The sequence below is a fragment of the Sceloporus occidentalis genome, unplaced genomic scaffold, assembly GCF_023333645.1.
Source record: "Sceloporus occidentalis isolate IW3139 unplaced genomic scaffold, rSceOcc1.0.p SCAF_88, whole genome shotgun sequence".
NCBI lineage: Eukaryota > Metazoa > Chordata > Lepidosauria > Squamata > Phrynosomatidae > Sceloporus > Sceloporus occidentalis.
Window position 1 is genome coordinate 2,784,638 of NW_028317068.1, and position 24,730 is coordinate 2,809,367.

At 41.4% G+C, this 24,730-nt stretch overlaps 1 protein-coding gene across 1 annotated transcript in view; it reads right to left on the reverse strand.

The window, feature by feature from the left end:
- LOC149284799 (HBS1-like protein) overlaps positions 1-24,730 on the reverse strand; it is a 69,829-nt gene that overhangs the window by 34,396 nt on the left and 10,703 nt on the right. Inside the window, exons 3-4 of the mRNA XM_089496216.1 lie at positions 16,482-16,619; positions 14,425-14,616 (exon numbers count right to left, since the gene is read on the reverse strand). Of these exons, the coding sequence (XP_089352342.1) occupies positions 14,425-14,616; positions 16,482-16,619 (330 nt within the window). The remainder of the gene's footprint in view (positions 1-14,424; positions 14,617-16,481; positions 16,620-24,730) is intronic.

Genomic DNA, 24,730 nt, shown 5'->3' on the forward strand with positions numbered 1-24,730 from the left:
GGCTGTGATCTTCGCCATCAGCAAGATGGCGGCGGCCCGGGAAAAAAACCAATAAAGATTAAAGCGTTCGCTAGATGGTCTCCAGACCCTCTAGAGAACTCTGGCTCCACTTGCAGGTTGAATACAGGTACTGCACTCAACCATGCAAGTCAATGGAGCCCAGCTTTCTAATCACAATGTGATTAGTAAAATATTAAAAAAATAATAAAAAAAAAATAAAAAAAAATGTGCTAACATTTAAAAATAATTATGCAGTGATGTCACTAGATAAACCATCCAGTACCAGCAAAATGTGTAAAAAAATATAAAAAAAAGTATTAAAAAAATAAAATAAAAAAATGAAGTTTATTATTTTGAGCAAGTGCTAAAATTTCTCAAAAATCTCAACAAAGAGTTAAAATAAAAGCACTTCAAATACCCAAGGGGTGTCTAATATAAAAAAAAATGGCTGATGGGGTAAATTGGAGTGGCCGAGCTCAAAGATAGAGCATAGGTACAGACTGACCAAAATGGAGAAAAAAAAGCTCACTTCCCAAATGTGGCATTTTAAATCTCAAACAACACGACAAACCCATGCATGTCGGGTATCACTGCACTCAGATGTTCCTGAACACACATTGGGGTGTTTGACAGTGACATATACCAGAACCTGTATATCTATAACTAAAGTACAATTTGTGTGAAAAAAATAAATAAAACAAATTACTATTACAAAGTTTGACAAAGTGTAGTTGTATAATTGGTGCATGGAAAGGGTTACAATAACAGCAATTTGAATACCCTGGGGTGTCTAGTTTTCAAAAATATATGGTTTGACGGGGTTAAATTGAGTAAACCAGATTCAAAGATATTCCAAAGAGGAGATGGAGGCAGAATGACCAGATGCTAAAAGTCTGTGTTGCCTCAAAAGTAGCCCTTTACCAGCCAAACAATCTAACAAACCCATGCATGTGGGGTATCGCTGTACTCAGGAGATGTTCCTGAACACATATTGGGGGGTTGTTTGACAGTGACATATACCAGGACCTGTATATCTATAACTAAAGTACAATTTGTGTGAAAAAAATAAATAAAAAAAATTACTATTACAAAGTTTGACAAAGTGTAGTTGTATAATTGGTGCATGGAAAGGGTTAAAATAACAGCATTTGTAATACCCTGGGGTGTCTAGTTTTCAAAAATATATGGTTTGACGGGGTTAAATTGAGTTAACCGGCTTCAAAGATGTTCCAAAGAGGAGATGGAGGCAGACTGACCAGATTTTTTAAAAAAGGTTTGGAAATCATAAAACGCTGCTTGTACTTATTGCCCTATAACTTACAAAAAACAGCAAAAAAACATAAAAACATTGGGTATTTCTAAACTCAGGACAAGTAGTAGAATCTATTTAGCTAGTTTTTTACTTGCTTTTTTAGGTGAGTAAAAGATTTTTTAAATAAAAGTCATGTGTTTTTTTTCAATTTTTCACCATGTTTTTTTTTTATTTTTTTTATAGTAAATAAGATGATACGATCAAATAGTATCTGAAGAAAGCCAATCTTGTCCTGAAAAAAACAATATATACCTTATGTGGGTACACTAAATGGGTGAGGAAAAAATTACAGCTGAACACAAGCACCACAAAAGTATTAAAACAGCCTCGGTCCCACAGGGTACAAAAAGAAAAAACAAGCCCGGTCCTTAAGGGGTTAATTCATGGCACCACGCGTTCCTTTTTTAGATCTTTTAGCCTACATAATTTTGGAAGACAGGTTCTATTTAATTGATGTTCAGATTCAACAGGGCTGGCAGTAATCATGCCCAGGTATATCTAGTGAAACTGAACCAAATTCTCAATTAAATCTGGTAAACTGATGATTAACAAAAAAAAACAGAAAACTTTATCATAGTACCAGAAGAGGTTGGATAACTTTTTCCTATATACATACAATCACTTCAAAACATTGTTTACACTCTGGCCATCTTTGTCTAATAAAATTCACTTCATGATCTGAAACATTTAAATGTGACAAATGTGCAAAAACAGAAGAAATTTCTTCTTAGCGCTGTATTTCTTTCTGCATACCTGAAATTTAATCTATTTAAAATTAAACTCATTACCTTCCCTTCCATCTCCACCTCAGTACCTATATTTTCAATCGCTATAAATACAACTCTCTCTCCTACTAATTAGGCTTAATCCCTTGGGATCATCTTCAACCCAAACCTCTCCTTAAAAAAAAATCCTTTATCTGCACATTCCTCACCCAAGATGCCACAGTGGTTCATTCCCAGTGACGTATTTACTAGACTTGCGCATCTGGATTTGTACAAAGCCCCGAAAACAAGGCCAGACCCCCAACGAATCTCACGCCAAAATGGTGGCACTTGAGGCGACATCTTCTCTCCGATACTCCAATCGAGGGACAGGACGTCACTTAAAGTGCCATCATGTTGCCCGCATGTAAACTCAGGGCAAAATGGTGCCGCATCCGTTAATATTAGGGCTGCAACTAACGATTATTTTCATAATCGATTAGTTGGCCGATTATTTTTTCGATTAATCGGATAAAAAAATGTACATTTTTCATTTATTTAAAATAATTTAATAAACAAATGATGTTAAATACAAACGCACAATAAAAAAAAAACTGATAAAATGCATTTCTTGTCTTTATTTCCCAACCAGCCCCCCCAATTTATGCACATTTGAGCACAGGCTTGCCACGCTGCCTCCCACATATGCCACTCCACGCTGCCTCCCACATATGCCACTCCACGCTGCCTCCCACATATGCCACTCCACGCTGCCTCCCACATATGCCACTCCACGCTGCCTCCCACATATGCCACTCCACGCTGCCTCCCACATATGCCACTCCACGCTGCCTCCCACATATGCCACTCCACGCTGCCTCCCACATATGCCACTCCACGCTGCCTCCCACATATGCCACTCCACGCTGCCTCCCACATATGCCACTCCACGCTGCCTCCCACATATGCCACTCCACGCTGCCTCCCACATATGCCACTCCACGCTGCCTCCCACATATGCCACTCCACGCTGCCTCCCACATATGCCACTCCACGCTGCCTCCCACATATGCCACTCCACCCTGCCTCCCACATATGCCACTCCACCCTGCCTCCCACATATGCCACTCCACCCTGCCTCCCACATATGCCACTCCACGCTGCCTCCCACATATGCCACTCCACGCTGCCTCCCACATATGCCACTCCACGCTGCCTCCCACATATGCCACTCCACGCTGCCTCCCACATATGCCACTCCACGCTGCCTCCCACATATGCCACTCCACGCTGCCTCCCACATATGCCACTCCACGCTGCCTCCCACATATGCCACTCCACGCTGCCTCCCACATATGCCACTCCACGCTGCCTCCCACATATGCCACTCCACGCTGCCTCCCACATATGCCACTCCACGCTGCCTCCCACATATGCCACTCCACGCTGCCTCCCACATATGCCACTCCACGCTGCCTCCCACATATGCCACTCCACGCTGCCTCCCACATATGCCACTCCACGCTGCCTCCCACATATACCACTCCACCCTGCCTCCCACATATGCCACTCCACGCTGCCTCCCACATATGCCACTCCACGCTGCCTCCCACATATGCCACTCCACGCTGCCTCCCACATATGCCACTCCACGCTGCCTCCCACATATGCCACTCCACGCTGCCTCCCACATATGCCACTCCACGCTGCCTCCCACATATTCCACTCCACCCTGCCTCCCACATGCACATTTGAGCCCAGGCTTGCCACGCTGCATCCCAGACATGCCACGCTGTCTCCCAGACATGCCACTCCACGCTGCCTCCCACATATGCCACGCTGCCTCCCACATGTGCCACTCCATGCTGCCTCCCACATATGCCACGCTGCCTCCCACATATGCCACGCTGCCTCCCACATATTCCACTCCACTCTACCCCCACATATGCCACTGTGCCTGATACGCCTTATACCCCGATACACCACTCCATCCTCCCCAGACATGCCACACTGCCTCCCAGACATGCCACGCTGCCCTCCCCACATATGCCTTATATACTGTATATGCCTTATACCCCCAGATATGTCACTCCATCCTCCCCAGATATGCCTTATACCCCCAGATATCTCATAGTCCCCTCAGTGTCACAGACCTGTTCGCATCACACTGACACCATACTTTTATAAATAAGTACTGGGTTAATCTTCACTGCCCCCAGGATTTAGATTCCCCTTAGTCTGCCCCCCTTTACCTCTAACTGCGCCTTAAGTTAACTTTATTAAATTAACCCTCAGTCCTCATCATTAAATTAACACTAAACACCCCATTAACCATAACTACCCCTAAATTAACTCTAAATACCCCATCAAACACAACTACCCTAAATTAACCCTAAACACCCCATTAACCCCAACAGCCCCTAAATTAACCCCAAACACCCCATTAACCACAACTGCTCCTATATTAACCCTAAACACCCCATTAACCATAACTGCCCCTAAATTAACCCTAAACACCCCATTAACCATAGCTGCCCCTAAATTAACCCTAAACACCCCATTAACCATAGCTGCCCCTAAACACCCCATTAACCATAGCTGCCCCTAAACACCCCATTAACCATAACTTCCCCTAAATTAACCCTAAACACCCCATTAACCATAACTTCCCCTAAATTAACCCTAAACACCCCATTAACCATAACTGCCCCTAAATTAACCCCCACCTCCCCTAACTTTCAGCAGCCCAAATATTAATGTTATACTTAGTTAGTTGAGTGTCACAGCCATGTGGTTCTGGCCTTCTGGGAGAAGGAAGGGGGCGGGGCCAGTTGTCACAGTGATTACAGGGAGGGACTGGTAAGTAGGAGCTGCTGCTGTGAGTCACTGAAACGGTTTATATAATGATATATAATCGATAAAAATCGATTCAACTAATCGATAATGAAATTCGTTGGCAACGATTTTCATTATCGATTATTATCGATTAGTTGTTGCAGCCCTAGTTAATATCTCCCCAATCGGGAAAAGATGTCACGAAAGCACCATTATTTTGCCCTAACATGAGGGCAATACGGCGGCGCCACCATTTTGGTTATGACCACAGAAATGCAGAAGAAGATGCAAAAGTGGTCGGCAACGAAGTTAGGGAAACATTTAGAGAGTGAAGGAAAATGAAAGTGAGAGAGTGAATGTGGGCAAATTGGTTCTGCCCATTTGGTTCTACTGAAAATTCAGGAACCAGGAAGGAAGTATTTGCCCAAAAATGAACCAAAAAATTGCTGAATCTACATTTACCTTTGTGGCCTTTCTAGGACCAACCTAGGGCAGTGCACCTAGTTTCTTCCCCCTACACGGTCAGTGTCCACACAATTGATCAGTTAATCAATGGTACCAGTCTACCTGAAGCACGTATTGCTGGTGGTCTTGCTTTAACCTCTTAAGGATCAGGCTGTTTTTTTTGTACCCTTTGGGACCAAGGCTGTTTTAACGCTTTTGCGTTGCTCGTGTTTAGCTGTAATTTTCTCCTCACCCATTTAGAGTACCCACACAAGTTATATATTGTTTCTCAGGCGAAAAAGGGCTTTTGTACCATTTTCTGATCATATTTAATTTCCTATAAAATGATGACAAATTGAAAAAAACAAACAAAAATACTCACATTTATTTGAATATTTGAAAATCAATTACTACAAAAAACCTGCTAAATAGATTCTACTATTTGTCTTGAGTCTAAAAATACCCAATGTTTTTTTTTTGCTTTTTTCTGCAAGTTATTGGGCAATAAGTACAAGTAGCGTTTTGCTATTTCGAAACCATTTTTTTCCAAATCTGGTCATTCTGCCCCATGTGCTATTTCGGGTATCTTTAAAACCGGCCAATGCAATTTACCCCATCAAACCATATATAACTAGACACCCCAGGGTGCTACAAATGCTGGTATTTTAACCAGCAAAAATTGCACTTCAGGTATGGATTTACAGCTCCTGGTATGTGTCACTGTCAAACACACCCCAATATGTGTTCAGCAACATTTCCCGAGTAGTTATACCCCACATGCATGGGTTGGTTGGGAGGTAAAATGTCACATTTAGGAAGTGCACATTTTTTAACTTTGAAATGCCTCCGTGTCCTAATTGGGCCATTTTTTAAGCCAGCCAATGCAATTTACCCCATCAAACCATATTTTTTTTTTAAAACTAGACACCCAGGGTATTTCAAATGCTAGTATTTTAACTCTTTCCATGCACTAACTCTACCACCAGTCTTTGTCAAACTTTGTAGTAGTAATTTTTTTGCGTTTTTTTTCCCACACACATTTTACTACAGGTGTAAATTAACAGGTATAAGTCACTGTCATAAAACACCCCAATATGTGTTCAGCAACCTCTCCTGAGTACAGTGATAACCCCACATGAATGGGTTTGCCTGGCTGTTTGGGGGCAAAAGGGCCACATTTGGGGCATGCGCATTTTTCAATGTTGAAATTTGACATTTGGTGATCCACTGCTCGTGCCCTATTTGGTACATCTTTGAGCTTGGCCATTTCAGTGTGCCCAATAAAACCAAATATGAAAACTAGACACCCAAGGGTATTGCAAATGATGGTATTTTAACTCTTTGCATGCACACATTTACTTAAGGTATGAATTTACAGCTCCTGGTATATGTCACCCAACACCCCAATATGTGTTCAGCAACATCTCCTGAGTACGGGGATAACCCACATGCATGGGTTTTGGGGGGCTAAAAGGCTACATTTGGGACATGTGCATTTTTCAAATTGGAAATTAGACGTGCGGTCATCCTTCCCCCTGTGTTAATTGAGACATTGTTGCATTGTTGAACCCGGCCAATTCAATTTACCCTGTAAAATCATAAATTTCTTAAAAGTAGACAGCCCAATGGCATTTAACATGCAAGTATTTTAACTCTTTCCGTGCGAGAATTGTTTTAAGCTAAAGGGCTAATTTTAGGGTATATATATATATATATATATATATATATATATATATATATACATACATATATTTTTTTTATTTTTTTTATTAGATATATATATATATTTTTTTTACATTTTTTTGGAACTTGAAGGTTTCCCTGATGTTGACAGTGAGAAATTATTTTTACATTTTAACTATTTTTTCCCCAATTTATTATACTAATCACATTGTGATTAGAAAGCTGGGCTCCACTGACTTGAATGGTTGAATGCAGTATCTGTATTCAATCCTGTAAGGGGAGCCAGAGTTCTCAGGAGGATCTGGAGAGGGCCTCTGGGAAACGTGTTTAAACCTTATTCTTTTTACATGATGCACCGCCATCTTGCGAGTGGCAGCATAACTCGCAGTGGCGGTTGTGACCGCTCTCTGGAGCGGTCATAGCGCGTCCTGGGGTGGGTGTTTGGTGTCGCCGAACGCCTCGCTATTGAGGCATTTCAGTGACACCATTGAAGTTTAGGAGGCGAGCCACGATAAGTTTTCAAGTATTTATCATAGAGGCAAAACAGAACCAGCATGCTTTATAACCCCCCCCATAAATTTTTTTTTTAATTTTTTTTTAGGGGGGGGGTAGCAGTTATGCTACCAGTGTTTGCTTAGATGATCTTCCCAATTCAAAAATACTGCTCATTTACATTAGTGGCTTCTGTCCACCACCCAGCAGGCAGCACCACCAGGTCTGCTGCTCAGTCAGTGGGAAAAGAAGGGTTCAGGAATGAATGCTCTCAGAATTTATCTGGCATGATAGTATTAATCAGGCTTATGGGCCATCAATGAAACAAGGGCTCTGCCAAATGATTCTGAAAAATGTTTCAAGAGTGGAGTTAGGGGGCATAAAGGAAGAGCAAAATATTTTTTTAAATAAAGAGCATATAGAAGGTATCTAACTTAAAGTCCCATGAGACAGGTCAGCAAGGTTTAGAAAGTATTAAGAGATCTAGAAATGTTAGCACAACTGGAGTAGTTTGCAAAACATTTTTACAGTACTATTTTCAATACGCTCTAAACTAAAATAAGTGCTTACAATAGCTGCTACTTACAGATCAGCAGATAATGCTACTGATAGGTAAAAATAACTTACCACGATACCATACCAAATTATACTTATAGGCCATTAAACTCAAACAAAACAAACAATACGCATGAGAGTTTTTTCCAGTGTAGGTGGGTTAACAAGAATAAGAAGACAGAAACAAAACTCTACACTGATGTCATCATTCTTCGTTGTAAAGGAAGCCACATTCTTTAAAGTGCCTACACATCAGTAAGAGATCACTGCAGGCAAGTATTTCAAAACACTGACACTGTCACTAACATAACACTGGTCAAAGAGATGTAGATATGCGTATTTAAAAATTACAGACTGAAATACATTTTAGGTCTATAGACATGCTTTCTCAAGGCCCTACAATGGCTACCCAACCTGGAGTTATGTAAAAATAATGAGCAGGGGCAGCCAGGCACATAGGACACTGATAAGTCACAACTAGGCACTTGCCATGTTTAGTAAACAAGGACAGAAATAGTTAAACCCCTTCAGGACCGGGATTTTGATACTAAGGTGTCGCTAAAGGACCGGAGCCGTTTTTGTGTTTTTGCTATGTCTTTCTTCAACTGTAATTTCTCTCTTATCAATTAGTGCACCCACACAAATCATATTGTTTTTTTCAGCACAAGTAGGGCTTTCATTTGAAACCATATTAAGCTGGGTAGTACATTGTTTTGTTTGAAATAAACTTGAAAAAGTGGGGAAAAAATGAAAAAAAGCATTTTTTTACAGTTTTGTATACATACAAATTGTACACACATTGAACCAACGGGAAAAAATTATCCAAAATATATTAACTTGTCCTTATTTGGAAACCACCCAATAAAGCCAAGATTCTCATCTATTCTGACCAGTATAAGGCAAATATTGCAAGGCATGCATCACATTTTTAAAATGTAATTTTTTTCTAATTTGGCATGGTAGGCTAATAACTGCAATAGTTGTCACAGATACTGATTATCCCCCCAAAATTACATGTTTATGAATAGTAGATAAGTCAAAGTGTACAACTAGGGTCATTTTGACACTTTTCAAACAGGGATTTTATTGCCAATTGCTGCCAAATTTTGAGGTATTTTTATATTTTTTTTGCATATGTTGCAATGTTGCTTTAGATTTCATATTATATTTTGTATAGAATATGTGCAACTGCAGAAAAAAACACCAAATTGTGTTCACCAACATCCCCCAGTTCCAACAAGGCCTCATATGCATGGTTCATGCATTTTTTGAGGAAGCTATGAGGGCAAACAGGGAACATGCAAATTTGGAATTTTCAGAAATTGGTTTACTGGGCCCATATCCCATTTGGGAGATTTTGGAAGCCCCCCCACTGTAAATTACCCCATAAAAGTATATATTTATGAACAGCAGACAAGTCAAGGTGTTCAACTAGGGTAATTTTGACAGTTTTCAGGCAGCCATTTCTTCATTGATGCCTGCCAAAGTTCACGGAAAATGTATTTTATTGCGTTTTTAACGAATACATTTCAATGTTGCTATTTATTTCTTGCACAGCATATGTGCAACAGTGGAAGAAAACACCACATTTTATTCACCAACATCCCCTGATTCCAACAAGGCCTCACATGCATGGTTCATGCATTTTTTGAGGAAGCAATGATGGCAAAACTGGAACATGCGCATTTTAGTTTTCAAATTTGGAATTTTCAGAAATTGGTTTACTGGGCCCATATTCCATTTGGGAGATTTTGGAAGCCCCCCACTGTAAATTACCCCATTGAAGTATATATTTATGAACAGCAGACAAGTCAAGGTGTTCAACTAGGGTAGTTTTGACAGTTTTCAGCCAGCCATTTCTTCGCTGAAGAAAGTTCACAGGGAAATAGTGAGTTCACTGGAACATGCGCATTTCAATTTTTAAAAACTTGGAATATTTTTTTTTTTATCAGATTACTCGTAAGTGACAGGTTTAGGCCGCTGACATCAATCAGGGAGGCCAATCAATAATCAGCGACTTAAAACGTCACCGACAAGTGATCAGGTAATAATTATGGTTTTTTGGGGTTTTTTATTAATAATTTGTGTTTTTTCATAATTACCCTAGATGACCCCTCTCTCTTTGTAGGGCAGGGTCATCCATGGGCTGCCACAATGATCCGATCACTCCTATTGACCAGGAGTGATCTGATCATCATCAGCCCAGCATTTGACCTGGAAGCACCCTGGACTTTCAGGTCAGTGCTGTTATTTATTTTATTTATATATACTTTTTTACAATTTTTTTTTACTCTTTCAATGCTGATGCTCCATTGAAGAACAGCATTGACAAGCTTGTGGGGACTAATATTAACCCCTGCAATGCTGCGATGGGGGGTCACACACAATCGCAGCATTGAAGGGGTTAATTGAGCAAGAGGGGGGGTAGGGTAAACTGAGCAAGGGAGGGGTTGGGGGGCTGGTCTCCACACTCATGTGGAGACCAAAGAACCCTGTCTCCCTGTCTCTGGCAGCTGGGACACGATCTCCCATAGACTGGAGATTGCAGGGAAGGAGTCTCTTTGATCAGTCCTACATGACTGATCAAAGGGCTTGTGGGGGCCATTTTTGCTGTTGCTGGTCTGCCTGGGCTTCCAGGCAGACCACCAGCAGCAGAGCCCCATAAAAAATGGGAATTAACCCCTTCAATGCCGTGGTTAACGCTGCACTGACGCTCTCATGGAGCGATCAGGCAGCAGGGGGGTGTTGTGTCAGGTCCCCACACTGGTAGCTGAAAATGCGATTGCAGGTTTTTCTGCAATCGCGGTTTCAGCCTACAGAATCACTCCGTGGGATGGGGGCGGGCATGGCATCGTAGGCATGGGGGCGGGCTCAGAGAGGCTGTGCTGGTCTGCCCAGACTCCTGGGCAGACAGCAGCAGCGCCCCCGCGATCACCACGATTGTGGCGATGTGGGGGCGTTTTTGGGGGATGACGTACCTGGTACGTCCCGGTCTACAGGTGACCAGGAAGTACCAGGTACGTCCCGGACCTGAAAGGGTTAATAGATTCAATCTATTTATGGATAAGTGTGACAAATCCTTCAAATATATTTAATGGAAACTATATGGATAAAGCACATACAGACAAAAAGTTGTTGGCATTTCCTCTTATCTCCTTTATTAAGTTCATATACAACAGGTATACTGACATTCGGATAAAATATGCATTTCATTTAAAACAGTGTAATACAAAAAAGAACCTGGCAGTTATCTATCGTCTGAAAATATTTACTTCCTGGTATTATTCTGGATTATATACATAGCTTTAGCTTTCATAAGGGGGAAAAAAAAGCAAAAACAAAGAAAAAAACATCACAGATGGCAGATCAGAGCATATACAAAAAGCTGCGTAATCCCCTATTTGTGCACTGTGAGATGTATATTCACACAAATTTTATAAATAGATTTTATGGCCTTATCCACCTATACGTACAAGAAGAGATAAAAAAAAAGAAAAAAGAAAGCAAGTGTGCTTAATAAAAAAAAAAGACATGATGAGTTTACCTCAACTATGGACTAAGAGGTACTCTAGAACCCGCCAAAAAAAATCTGGGGCACATTAGCTACAAAATCTAGCAGTAGAGTCAAATTTCTGTTCACATTAAAAACTAATTTACACATACTAAAAAACAGGGCGAGATGAACAATCCTAAAAAGCCAACATCTCAGGTCAAAACCTGAGCCAACAACGCATAGTAAATAACACCTTTTACTGTGATATTATAAAGGGCTATTTGTGTGCAGCTGGCTATATTTTAATAACTCTTCACAAATGGGTTAGAGAAATTAAATTTTATTGACAATGCAGCCCTTTTTAAAAAAAAAAAAAAAAAAAAAGCTAAATAGTTAAAAAAGGCCTTTAATGTTAACCCCACAATTTACACCCTTGCGCTCCATTGCTCTACATTATCTGAATGAGTCGGTTTCCTAAGCCATGTAAGTGCAAAAAAAAAAAAAGTATTCCTATTCTACAAAGGCAAATGGTTTAGTTGGCAGTAATTTAAGAGTAAAGAATATGAGATTAAATTAAATTGCCAATAAAGCCAAGGAGGTATTCCTCTATTACTTATATGTTTTAGTGGGAAGTACACAAGTGTACTATTACCAAAATAATGAACATATACATTTTATGTACTCTATGGGTTTATCAAATAATTTCCGTGATTACAACTAATGTGGCAACTAGTCTGCAACTCCAAAATACATCAAAATCTATAAAGAATATTGTGTGGGCCACTATTTTAGTAATACATTTAAAAGTGTATTGAAACAATACTATAAAATGTAGAATGTGTCTCTACAATACTGCGTTTCCTCAAGATGTAAAAAATGATTTGTTTTCTTTAAAAAAAAAAAAAAAAAAAAATCTAATTCCTGTCACAAACCTCAGAGTACAAAACTAAAATATTTATAAAATAACTACATGTATAGCTTGAAATTACCACGGTACATAAAACTGTAGAAGTAGGGCCCAAATCTAAACGTGAATGTGTAAGATTAAAATTGTAAAAAAAATAAATTCACAGTGCCTTGCCATTACTTAACAAAAAGCTTTTTTCTGACTTTCTTTCACAATGTCATCAGGGGAAGGGGTTTGAAAATTAAATGGTATTAGTGTAGGTTGATCCATATCTGTGGCTAATTCTGCTGGAATACCGATGTGGCCTCTGTGAACCATTAAAATACTTTCCCCAAAAGTTTTTGGGGCGTAACCAAAGCACAGACTTAAAGCAAAAGCGGATGGCTTGGCTTTCAAGGTTTTGGCCCAATAAATCTTTTTTCTTTTAGTTTTACAGTTGTGCATTTTCTTTGAATGGGTAGTTTTTTTACACATGTAATTGGGTGTTACCTGTTCCTTAGGCAAGATCACAGAATCAGCACTTTCTTCAATGCCTTTAGGGCTCTTAATAAGGTCACTGAGGTCAATGTTTGGACAAGGCATTGCATGAGTTAGATTTAATTGGACGTCTTCAGAGGTGGATACATTACCTTCAGCAATTAGTTCTGACAATGACAGAGTTGATGTTTTGGCACCAGCGTTTTCAGAAACAGCTAGTGATGACAAAGATGTTGTCAACAATGGTATGGTTAGCTTTGTGGGTGACTGATCGGAAAGCTGAGACAAAGGTAGGAGAGATCCGACCTGTGTTTCTCTGCCGCTGGGTGAATTCTCCTCAAGACTACCAAAGGAGAAATCCATCAGTGGATTCAACTCGTTGTGCTTCTGTATGAGATCGGCCAGCGATGGACTTCCATATGTTGTACCTTCATTACTTGATGTGTGGAAACCATCAGTATTATGTAACATGGCCTTTAAGCCACTGAACAAATCTGATTGACTGTCTGGCATCGGGGATCTAGAAAGACCTCCCACTTCACAGTTCTGGTCATAATTTAACACATCCAAACTACCATTACTAAACGTACTCTCTTCTTGAGATTGCTTCAGTCCCTGATCTTTGCATGTGCTGTCTAAGTGTGGAAAGGAAATATCAGAAAGCCTAGCTCCTAGCAGGTTTGATTCTTTGCTTATACACATGTCCATATTTGAGTCTGAAATCAAGTCATTTAGACTGATATCTGAGACGCCAGAGTTAAAGCCACCAAATGTTTGTGATACACTGTCACTTATTAAAGCGGACAGAGACAAGTTGGATGAAAAACCTGAAACACAGTCCTCATTTTTTACAGATGTTGTAAATGTATCAGGTTCACCAAGTAACATATCATGTAAACTAAAATTTGAATGGAAAGACTTTGCTGGTTTATTCTTTATCAACTGTGCATGTTTTTCTAATGAAGAAAGCATACACTGCTCATTTGCAAGGGTTTGTAAAGAAGGAAATATGGCTTCTTACCTTACAATAGCCAATAGTGGTCATGACGGTCAATGAAAATGGAGGGGGGAAAAGGGGCGAAGCAGGTCATCAGCGGGACCAAATGATGGCGCAAAGAGAAAAAAAAAAAGATATAAAGGCATTTATTTGTCAATTGTCAGAGACTTCCCTTTCAAATTTCAATATACTTAAAACATATCCTTAACAAAATGTAACTGGCAATAAAGCTGATGTTTATGTAGCACACAGGTTAAAGACTTATGCAAGCCATTACAAAAGGGAATTGTAACTTAGTATTATGATGGAATAAGGGGTATGAATACTTTAGCAAGGCACCGTATATGCACCATTTGGAAACTAAACATTGCATGGTTTACCAAGCATTCTAATTTTAACATGCTCTTCCATACAGTGAAATGTTCTATTAATCACCAGAAACCTGATTCTGTTAGAGTGAGAAAAGATTAAAAGGTACGGTACCTTATATAGCACAAGAAACCAACACAACTACTGTGAAATTACCTTTTGCAGGCCTTGCTGAAGATGCAGCTTGATTGGTAGATTTTATGTTTTTGTTGTTGTCCTGTTGAAATACGAGGTCCAGAGCTTTGGCTTCATCAAATTTACACTGCAACACAGCATCAATCATAACTTGCTCCACTACAGTGTCTCCGAGCACCTCTCTCATGTGGTCAAGGCATGAGTGAAGACGAGCTGTAACAAACAATCAATAACTTTAACTCTCCAGCAGTAGTTGGACCAAAACGTCATAACACTTGGGTTACTCTTGCATAACTGCATGGAGCACCATGCTCTTTACTAAGTGGATTACATGAGGGTTCCTAGCGCAAGGGACTACCTTGCATCTATCTTAGAAAGTCCTGTGGAAAATGATAGCACTGTCCTAGGCCACATGATCTGTCCCTCACAGTAATCAGAGAAGATAACATGGTTAATTTTATAGTTTATTTTAAACTGCATAGTTTATTCTACATATCTACAGGTTAGAGGTAAGTTTGGGAGCCAAGCGACTTGGAGAAAAGAAAAAGCCCCACCCTGTAGATATTTACCCTATATGATAATCAGCTCTTTTCTGGCCACAATATATGGACGTGATCACCCTTGCAGCAGACTTTTTTATTACTTTGTTTTGAAATGGGTGAGCTTATTTATTATAGAAAATAAATGAGGGAGAAAATGTAGGAATATTTTTTTTATAGTATTAAAAATTAGAGAATAATCATTGAGCAAACAAATAGTAAAAAAACATGTTTTAATAAAATTAGAGGAGTTAAACAACTGTCTCCATCTGTGGTTGTAGGGCATCACAAATTTACCACCGGCAACGCTCAAAACTCACTCGTCGATCCAGCTGGTAGGAATTTGCAGCAAAGTTAAGGTTTCAACTCACCGGGGTGAGTACGATGGGCCAGCCAGCCAACAGAGAGAGACAGAACAAAGAGCTTAGCTCTTACCACAATTAATATAGTGAGATTTCTTAAAACCTATGCAACTGATTAAACTAAGAACTTACAGTCCATTAACACCATCCCATTATAGTGTGTACAGGAATGCCATCTCATAACTTGTCAAATGGGTTCATGCAAAAGAGTTGGCTTTCGCCCCTATAACTTAATTGCACAATCTTAGTAGCCCACAGGCGCGACGGGTAACTGGGTTCAGTTCACAGCATGGTAATAAATGAAAGTGTTTTAAGACTTACCTCAAAATAATGTATTTTGTAACTACAATTCAGTGATGGCCCTTGAATACTGCTCTATTCTAGACCATTTAACTCGATTTGAATATAACTTTATTAATGAAATGTAAAAGCAGGGATAAATATTGGCTTTAAACAGTCCACTTAACATATTGTTCTTCAGGTATCTAGAGCAAGGTTCAATTTGAGATATTACCCCTGTGAACCCTTTAAGGGGTTGGAAATAACTGGGTAATTGACAGGGTGCCAAACACACAATGAGATTTTTACACGCAAAAGCTTTGTGTGCCAGTGTCAATAGCCAATTTATATTACTGTACAGCATGTACTTAGAAGGAAATGTACCTTATGCCTAAAACTTAGATAATAAATATGGACACCTAAGATTAAAATACACACTATAAGATCTTATCATTCTAGCTTAAAAACAAGCCATACATAAATTACCTTGGTGTATTTACTGTGCTACACAATAGAGGCACATCCAACAGAATACCAATTTATTAGATGCAAATGTCATATTGTGATTTACTCTACAAATTTTCATCCAAGTCTTTCATTACATCTATGAAAAATGACGCATAAAGCGGCCAGCCCTTTCCGTTAACACAAGACCCCAGGAAAACTGTCAAAGTATTTGGCAACGGCAGGCCAACAGGTCGATGAAATACAGTATACATGTGAAAAGAAATGGTACTTTGCAAGATTCTCTCTGTCCAGGCTTTGTTCAGCCAGACTAAAAAAAATTACAAACCATGCTAATAAATAAGACACAGAGCAATTCACATGACATCCTCACACAATCATGTCACAAGATCATGCTATAAAAATGCGTTTAATACATATAAAATATTTTTACCTTGATCAACAGAACTTAGGGCAGTGTCTGCTCCTCTGGGGTTATTCATGTCTTCATCCTCTTCAAGCTCCCCCTCTTCTTCCAATGGTTCAGTAAAGCTTTGATGTCTGTCCCTTTTTGAATAGATAAATTGAGCAGCTATAAAAAAAATAAAAAAATAATAATAAGTACACTAAGGCATTCTAAATGTGTACCACTGGCTGCCATCTTTAACAAATAAAGGGTCCTTACTGTACATTGCTACAGGAAGAGGAGTAGGTATATAGATATGGGACCCATAGATGCGTCTTGGAACATTTTAGAATGTGTCAAATCAAAACATGAGCATTATACAGAGCATTATGTACTAAATGTTTTAACAAATCGTTTAGAAGAACCTTATAGGCATACCTGGCAACTTCTCGGCTCCGGCTACCCTGAGCCTTCCCTTGCGGGGCGCGGCCAGGACTGCACACTGACATATTTAAAGAAAAAATGGGCGGGGCGTGTCAAGACACCGCTCGCGCAACCCGGAAGATTCGTGTCTTGAACCGGAGGAGCAGCGCTCACCTGGCAATCTCCGGGTCAAACCCTGAGAGTTCCCAGGTATGCTTATAGGTATTCATAGGTAGCCAAATATAAAGTTAACGCAACCCTGACAGGAATACTGAAAACATATAGATTGGATTAATGTGTTTACCACCAAATATTTCTACAAATGAGTTTTGCAAATCTGAGATTTTTATTGTATTTTTACACTATTTGAATGGTGACCTTAGTAACTAGAGGGCAGAAACTCACACTTAGAGCACATGTATACTTCTAATTGAGCATATCTATTATGTTCAATATACACCCCCCCCAAAAAAAACAATAACGTTATTACATTTAAAAAAGATTAAGAATACTCTTATTTGTGTTGGGTCACAAAAAACATATACAATTCTTTAGTCCAACATATTTCATATATTACTCTGCATCACTAACCCTTGTCTTTTAGCAAAATGTGGTGTTTACTATGTTGATGCCACAGAATTACATCTGTGATTCAGCATTCCTGACTGACAGTCTCCACACAGACAGACGGGAATACTCGACCTATAACCAATGTTACAAAGCACCGTGTCATCCTGACCTCCCCTATATGCCTTATCTTCACAACTTGTTAAGGGCCACTATAAGCCAAAGCTTAAAGGGTATGCTGCAGCCATCATATGCATATGACACCAAATTACCGTTTTGTCACCCACACAAATGCATGGAGCGATTCTATAAAAAGCACTTTAATTTGCATTTTTAGAGGCAGCGTCAGGGGCACTAAACGTCGCTTTATCAACAATAACCTTGTGTTCTTAAGTGTTAACGTACAATTTAAATATGGAGGTTAACACACACAACTGGATTAAGGACCCTGCCAATGAGTTTGCCATCCAGCCTTATGACAATTTCATACAAAGTTCCTGGCAAGAATAGTGGGGTTATGAGGGCCCCATTCTTGCTCTTATAATCTTAAGGTTTTCAAACTAGGTTGACTAGTCGTAGAGTGGCAGGCACTGGGGGAGGGCAGCCTCTCTGCCACATAATCAAGGACAAACTGGCCTGTAGGGACATCAGGCTTCCCAATGCAAACAGCCTCAGCACAACTTCCAAAGTAACGTTATGCCAAACTGATAAGAGTTCGAGCACCAAGATGTCATATTCCAGCACTCAGCAGACAGGATGTCAGATGAGGAGGAGAGTTACAGGTCGCTGGGGCACTGCACGGAATCAGCACTCAAAGTAACCTTGCGTGGGCTTCATTTGGACTCAATGAGCAACTTTTCCCCCCAATAGCAATGTTAAACATTTCAGGTTTTTCTGTAAACCAAGGATGTACATTCATATTGAAAGCTTGCGAGCAGGGCTCCCTCCACCCAATGTATAATTTGTCTTAAGTCTGTCAATTCTCGTCTTGTCATACCAATGAATATATGTATTGTATTAAGAGCTGCATAAATTGTTGGTACTATATAAATAAAAGATAATATTTGATAAGTGAACCTTGGACAAGCTATGGACTTCTCAACTGAAATGGATCCACACTGTTCTACTTAACATAATGCTGTATCCAGGGCCGGACTGGCCCACCGGGATACCGGGAAATTTCCCGGTGGGCCGGGCGGTCCGAGGGCCGCTCCGCCCGATCGTGCGGCCGTAAGTCTTGTAAATTCGTAAGACAGCCGCTAAGCGGCTGCGAGGAAGCTTCAAAGCGGCCATTGCGCGGCCGCCAGTCCGCCTCCACCGGCTACTAAAGAAATGAAAATGGCTGGTGTGCACACCAATGGCCTTGCCGCTGCTCTTCGTCCCACCCCACAAAAGGGGTGGGACGAAGGCCATTGGGCGGCGCATTGCGTGACGGCCGCGAAGTGGCCGCTTTGAATTTTGCTTGCAGCCGCTCAGCGGCTGTCTTACGCTGCAGCAGCACGGCGGCTGTGTGGAACGTGTTGTGGGGAGGGTCGAAGAGCTGCGGCACGGCCATTGGGCGGCGCGGTGCGGTGACACCCAAGGGGGCGGGCTCAGCCTCACAGAAGTAAGTGTTCCTTACAGAAGGATTGTCACGTCGTCAAGGAGATCAAGAGAGCAGGACAAAAAAGAAAACACAAAAATGTAAGTACCGGTAGTAATACCAAAATATAGTTATGGGTTAAAGGGGAAAGCAGATCCATATTCAAGGGAGGGGGGTTTGCCTTCATTAAATTTTAAAATTAAATAATACAAACGGAGGGGGTGGCTGGGGGGTAATACACATGGCAGTGGGGGGCATCAATAATAGACAAGTGTGCTTCACAAAAGTGTTAGGGGCATCAAGGGAGGGGGTTAGCTAGGGTATCACATAAATCAATGGTGGGTTTAAAAAATGCACAAAGAGGGCAATACCCAAGGTTGTGTTGTGAGGGGAAGACAGTAATTAATACTAAAGGGGGACCTGGCTGGGGCATCAATACATAAGGGGATTAATGACAGGGGGAGTTAATTGTAAAGCAGTGTAGAACATACATGGTTTATGCTTCAGTGTGGCAGGGGCTGTCTGGGTGTCGGTGTGCACTGTACTTACTGTAGAAATAAATGGATTTATTTAATGTTTACTTATCCAGAGATAAAACGCCCTCCTGAATTTGTAGTCACTTCAGAGGACAAAACTTTCTAGGCCCAGAAATGAGTGAGAGGAAAATTAAATCAATTGTGTTATTTACTCTTATTTTAATCTGCATATTTTATCACAAAGGATTAATCACAGAAACTTGAATGGTGGTTGGGATCTTCAGAGTGAAACCCAATTTAGTTGTAAGGACTAATTTCGTTATTCCTGTTGGTTTCACAGTCCTTCCCCCTTGAGAGGACCTTTTACATAAACATACTGGCAGACCACTTTGCACCATGAACTGTGTGCATTTAAAAAAAAATAATAATGTATATGCTAGAACAGTTGTGGTATTAATAGCCAAAAATTCCTTACAAGAATATCGTGAAGAATAATGTGATCACTGTTTTGTTCCACTAAATAAAATTGAACTTTTTTATCTAAACATGTTTGCAGTATCAAATGTTTTGATTCCAGTATGTCTAATAATTTTGGTCAATATAATACACATGATGCATGATGTGCAGTCTAAATTGTTCATGACAGCTAAAAATCAACTGTGTTCTACATGATTTCATGTTATTGAGCTACTCCATATAAAATCATGTTGTGTTTGGTTGTCGTTCAGTTGGTTTATACCTGTGTTTACAGGTTTTGCATGTGGTTGTCGTTCAGTTGGTTTATACCTGTGTTTACAGGTTTTGCATGCAGTTGTTGTTCAGTTGGTTTATACCTGTGTTTACAGGTTTTGCATGCAGTTGTTGTTCAGTTGGTTTATACCTGTGTTTACAGGTTTTGCATGTGGTTGTCGTTCAGTTGGTTTATACCTGTTCTATGTATTTCTTAAATGGTATGCAGCCCATGATATACACTTTATACTGCATTTGTGCATCTCTTGTTTTACAGACATCTTTCTGATGTGGAGGTACAATGTAGAATTGTACAAGGCTGTGATCACAGGTTTTGAACCTTGTGCAAGCCATTTTTTTTGTAAATTCTCCGTTTATTGACAGATTTATGGTAGAAGACAACAGATTGTAACACAGTGCTGCAGGGAGGTACATAATGAATACAGTCAATATAAGGCATACAGTAAGACCGTGGAAAACAAAGCATTCATAGGGCAGTAAAAATCCAATGCAAAGATGATAACTTTAAAATGTAACATACGGGGGGCGTGGCCTGACCGCGGAGCTGAATGGCGGCTTAAGTGAAGTGCTCTCCCTGCGTGTCGGCTAAAAAGCGGCGATAAAAGCTTTCCACTGCGGATTTTTGTGCTCCTACAGGTGGGCTTGTTCCCTGGGACACCCCTGCGATGGCGTCTAAACATGCCAAGCGAGGTTCTAATCGCTTACCTCAATATTTTGAGAAGCGGGCGCGTGCTGGCCTTCCATCCCAAGATGGTGACGAGGCCTCCCTCGTGTCTTCGCAGCCGGACCTTGCCACTGACGACCTCTCTTTGCGGGACGATCAGCAGGTAACCCCTGCACTTCTTCAACAAATGCTGGAGAATTTGAAGACTTCAATGACTGACTCTATCAAAGACATGCTTTCTGATTTTAAACAAGATCTAGTTCAACTTGGGTCACGGACCGATCACTTGGAGCACAAGTTTGAGGAGTACACTGGGGCCTATAACGAGCTGGTTGACCGCCATAATGATCTGGCTGACACCGTCCTCCAACTTCAACTCAAGATGGCTGATCTAGAGGACAGGTCGCGACGCAACAACTTACGGCTTCGTGGGATCCCTGAGGACGTCCCGAATAGCTCTCTTGAGGAGTTCGCTAAGGACTTTTTTCATTTTCTTGTGCCGGACCTACCTGCTGCTGATCTGCTTATGGATCGCATACACCGACTCCCGAAACCGCTCCCGGTGTCGGCCACCCGTGATGTGATCCTTCGGCTTCATTATTTTAAGGCGAAGGTGTCTATTTTGGCTGCTGCCAGGAAGAATCCATCCTTTCCTGCGCCATATGACAACATCCAGCTGTTTACTGATCTTTCCACTGCGACATTATCTGCTCGCCGTAAGTTTACCTCACTTACCTCGCTCTTGCGCGAACACTCCATCCAATATCGTTGGGGTTATCCGACGAAGCTCATTTTGTTCCGGAATGGCGTCCAGTCGGTGGTGCTGTCTCCAGCGGATGGTTTCAGACTTCTCCGTTCGTGGAATGTCCTGTCTGCGGCTGATGATTTACCTGCGGCGGCTGTTTCATCTTCTCCACCGCGTCACATCTCCACGGAATGGGAATTGGTGAAGACTCGGCGCCCGAAGCCTGGGCAGTCTCCGGCACCATGACTGCGTCTTTTGCTGTTCTGGTCTTTGTTGGAGCCCCCGGGTGCCTGTTGACTGCTCTGGGAATGCCTGGATTCCGTGAGTGCAGCCGCGGGGCTGCTTCGTGATCTGTTTTGTTTTGGGGTTTGTTTCCCCTATCTTACACATGCCGCTGTTTTATCCTTTTTTTTTTTTATGTTTCTTGTTTATTGTAATACATTGTGCCTGTAGGTTTCCCATGCCTTTGGCGTACCCTGGGCATACAAGCTCTTTCTGCATTGCACACATGTGGGTTTTTTGGTGTCTATCGACCCTTTGCCACATTATACACACACGTACACTTATTTATTTATTTATGTATATTTTTTTTTATTTTATTTTTTTATTATTATTTGTTTCTTGTGTGTCATGGCCCTTTCTTATGTGTTATATGCCTGCCCTGTGTCTTATGCTTTTCTTCTGTTTTTTGGCAGCTCTGGACGTACTGGTCCGTTAAGGTATCACTCACACACACGTACATCTTTTTATTTATTTTTTCTTACATATGTGATGGCTGGGTTCCCTTGGTGCTGGGGGCCTTTAGCGTGCTGGTTTTTATGATTGTGTGCCCCTGTGGGCTTCTTGATGCGTAGCTCCTTGCCTTCCACCTGATACCCTTTATTGGGCTTCTGCTCACTGCATTACACAATACACGTACACTTACTTTATTATTATTATTTGTTTCTTATATGTTGTGGCCCTTTTTTCTGTGTTGTATGCCTGCCCTGTGCCTTATAGTCTTCTTCCGTTTTTTGGCGGCTTTGCACATACTGGTCCATTAATGTATCACGCACACACACGTACACCTTTTTTTTTTTTGTGCCTACCGGCCCTTGGCTACATTACCCACACACATACACTTCCTTTATTTTATTGTTGTTATTTGTTTCTCATGTGTAGGGGCCCCTTTTCTCTGTGTTGCATGCCTGCCCTGTGTCTTATCGTCCTCTTCTGGTTGTTTTTTTTTTTTTGTTTTTGTTTTTCTACACGTCTCTATTGTGTTTTTGCCCCTTTTTGGCATTTATGACTCAGGGATTTTTGCCTTATCTGATGGTTACGGATGCATCTCCATTATGTTTTCTTGTCACCTGTATTGTTACATCGCTGTTATTTATTTGTTTTTTTGCCGACACGCGGGCTGCCTTCTGTTGGTTTTGTTGCTCCCCCCTACCGGAGTGTACTGCGGCGATCCTTTTTCTTCGCCTGGCAGCTCACACCGTTTTGTGGCTCTCTGACGCCTTGTCTTTGACGGCTTGTCTGAGCCTTCTTCCTCTCCCGCTCTCTCCTTTTCCCCTCACCTTTCCTCTCTCTCTCTCCCTCTCTCTCTTTTTTCTTTCTTCTATTTTCTAAATGAGCCTTACCGTTCTCTCGGTTAATGCCAAGGGCCTCAACACTCCTCATAAGCGGCGCATGTTTCTCTGTGAGCTTAAGTCTAGGAGGGCTGACGTTGTGATGGTTCAAGAGACACACCTTCTGAAATCTGGTGGCCGCTGTTTTAACTTTCCGCTATATCCTACTGAATACCATGCTATGTCTGATACCAAGACGGCCGGGGTGGCTATGCTTATCCACAAGAATGTCTATTTCCAGCTCCACTTTAAGCACTCTGACCCTAAAGGTCGTTCCCTCCTACTCACGGCTGACCTCAATGGGACTCCGTTCACGCTGCTCACTATTTATGCTCCTAATGACAACCAACTGTCTTTTTTGGAAAAAACCTTCTTGAAACTTCAAAAGGTCCGAGTGGGGCGCACAGTTGTTGGCAGGGATTTTAACCTTCCTCCTGTCCCGACGTTGGACTCCTCCGCTACCATGTCCTCCAGATATTTGAAGTCGCTTACATTGCAAGGCAACCGTTTTCACCATCTTCTTCACCGCTGTGGACTGTTTGATGCTTGGAGAGTTCTTCATCCCCTTGGAAGGGACTATACGTTTTACTCCAATCCTCATTCCAGCTACTCTCGCATCGATCTTCTTTTGGTGGATAAACTTACCTTACAGTCTGTTCGCACCGCCTCCATTGGCAATATCACGTGGTCCGACCATGCGCCGGTTTGGATATCCCTTTCACACGGGGGCCTCGACCTTCCACCACCTCTTTGGCGACTGAATGACAGCTTACTCCAGCAGTCCCCTGTCTGTGCGGAGACCGAAACCGCTTTGCTCCAGTATTTCGAATCCAACGCGACACCAGACCTGCAGCCTTCCACGCTCTGGTTGGCCCATAAAGCAGTGATCCGTGGCCACTTTCTCAGGATTGCCTCTCAACAAAAGAAGGCTCGGACGCATTCACTTTCCACTCTCACCGCCCAGCTTACGGCTCTCGAACTCACTGATAAATCTTCCTGGTCTCCTGCTACTCACGCTGAATTGCAATCATTGAAAGATGAAATTCATGCACTTAACCTTCAGCATACTGAACTTGCTTTGCGACGGCTTCATCAAACATATTACTCCAAGGGCAACAAGGCTGATACTCTGCTGGCGCGCAAGCTTCGTTTACAGTCGTCATCCTCGACGATTCACTACTTACAAACGCCAGATGCAGGTCGGATCTACAATCCTAAAGATATTGCTGATCAGTTTGCGACTTACTATGAATCTCTCTACAACCTGGGGTCCCACCCACACGTGCCGCAGCCACAAGACCAACATATTCGACGTTTCTTGGAATCTCTTCCTCTTCCCCAGCTTTCAGAAGACCATTGGGAGGATCTCACTAAGCCCCCTACAGTGGATGAAGTTACTTTAACGATTGCTGCTCTCAAGTCTCATAAAGCGCCTGGACCTGACGGTCTGCCTAATTCCTATTATCAAAAGTTTAAGCAT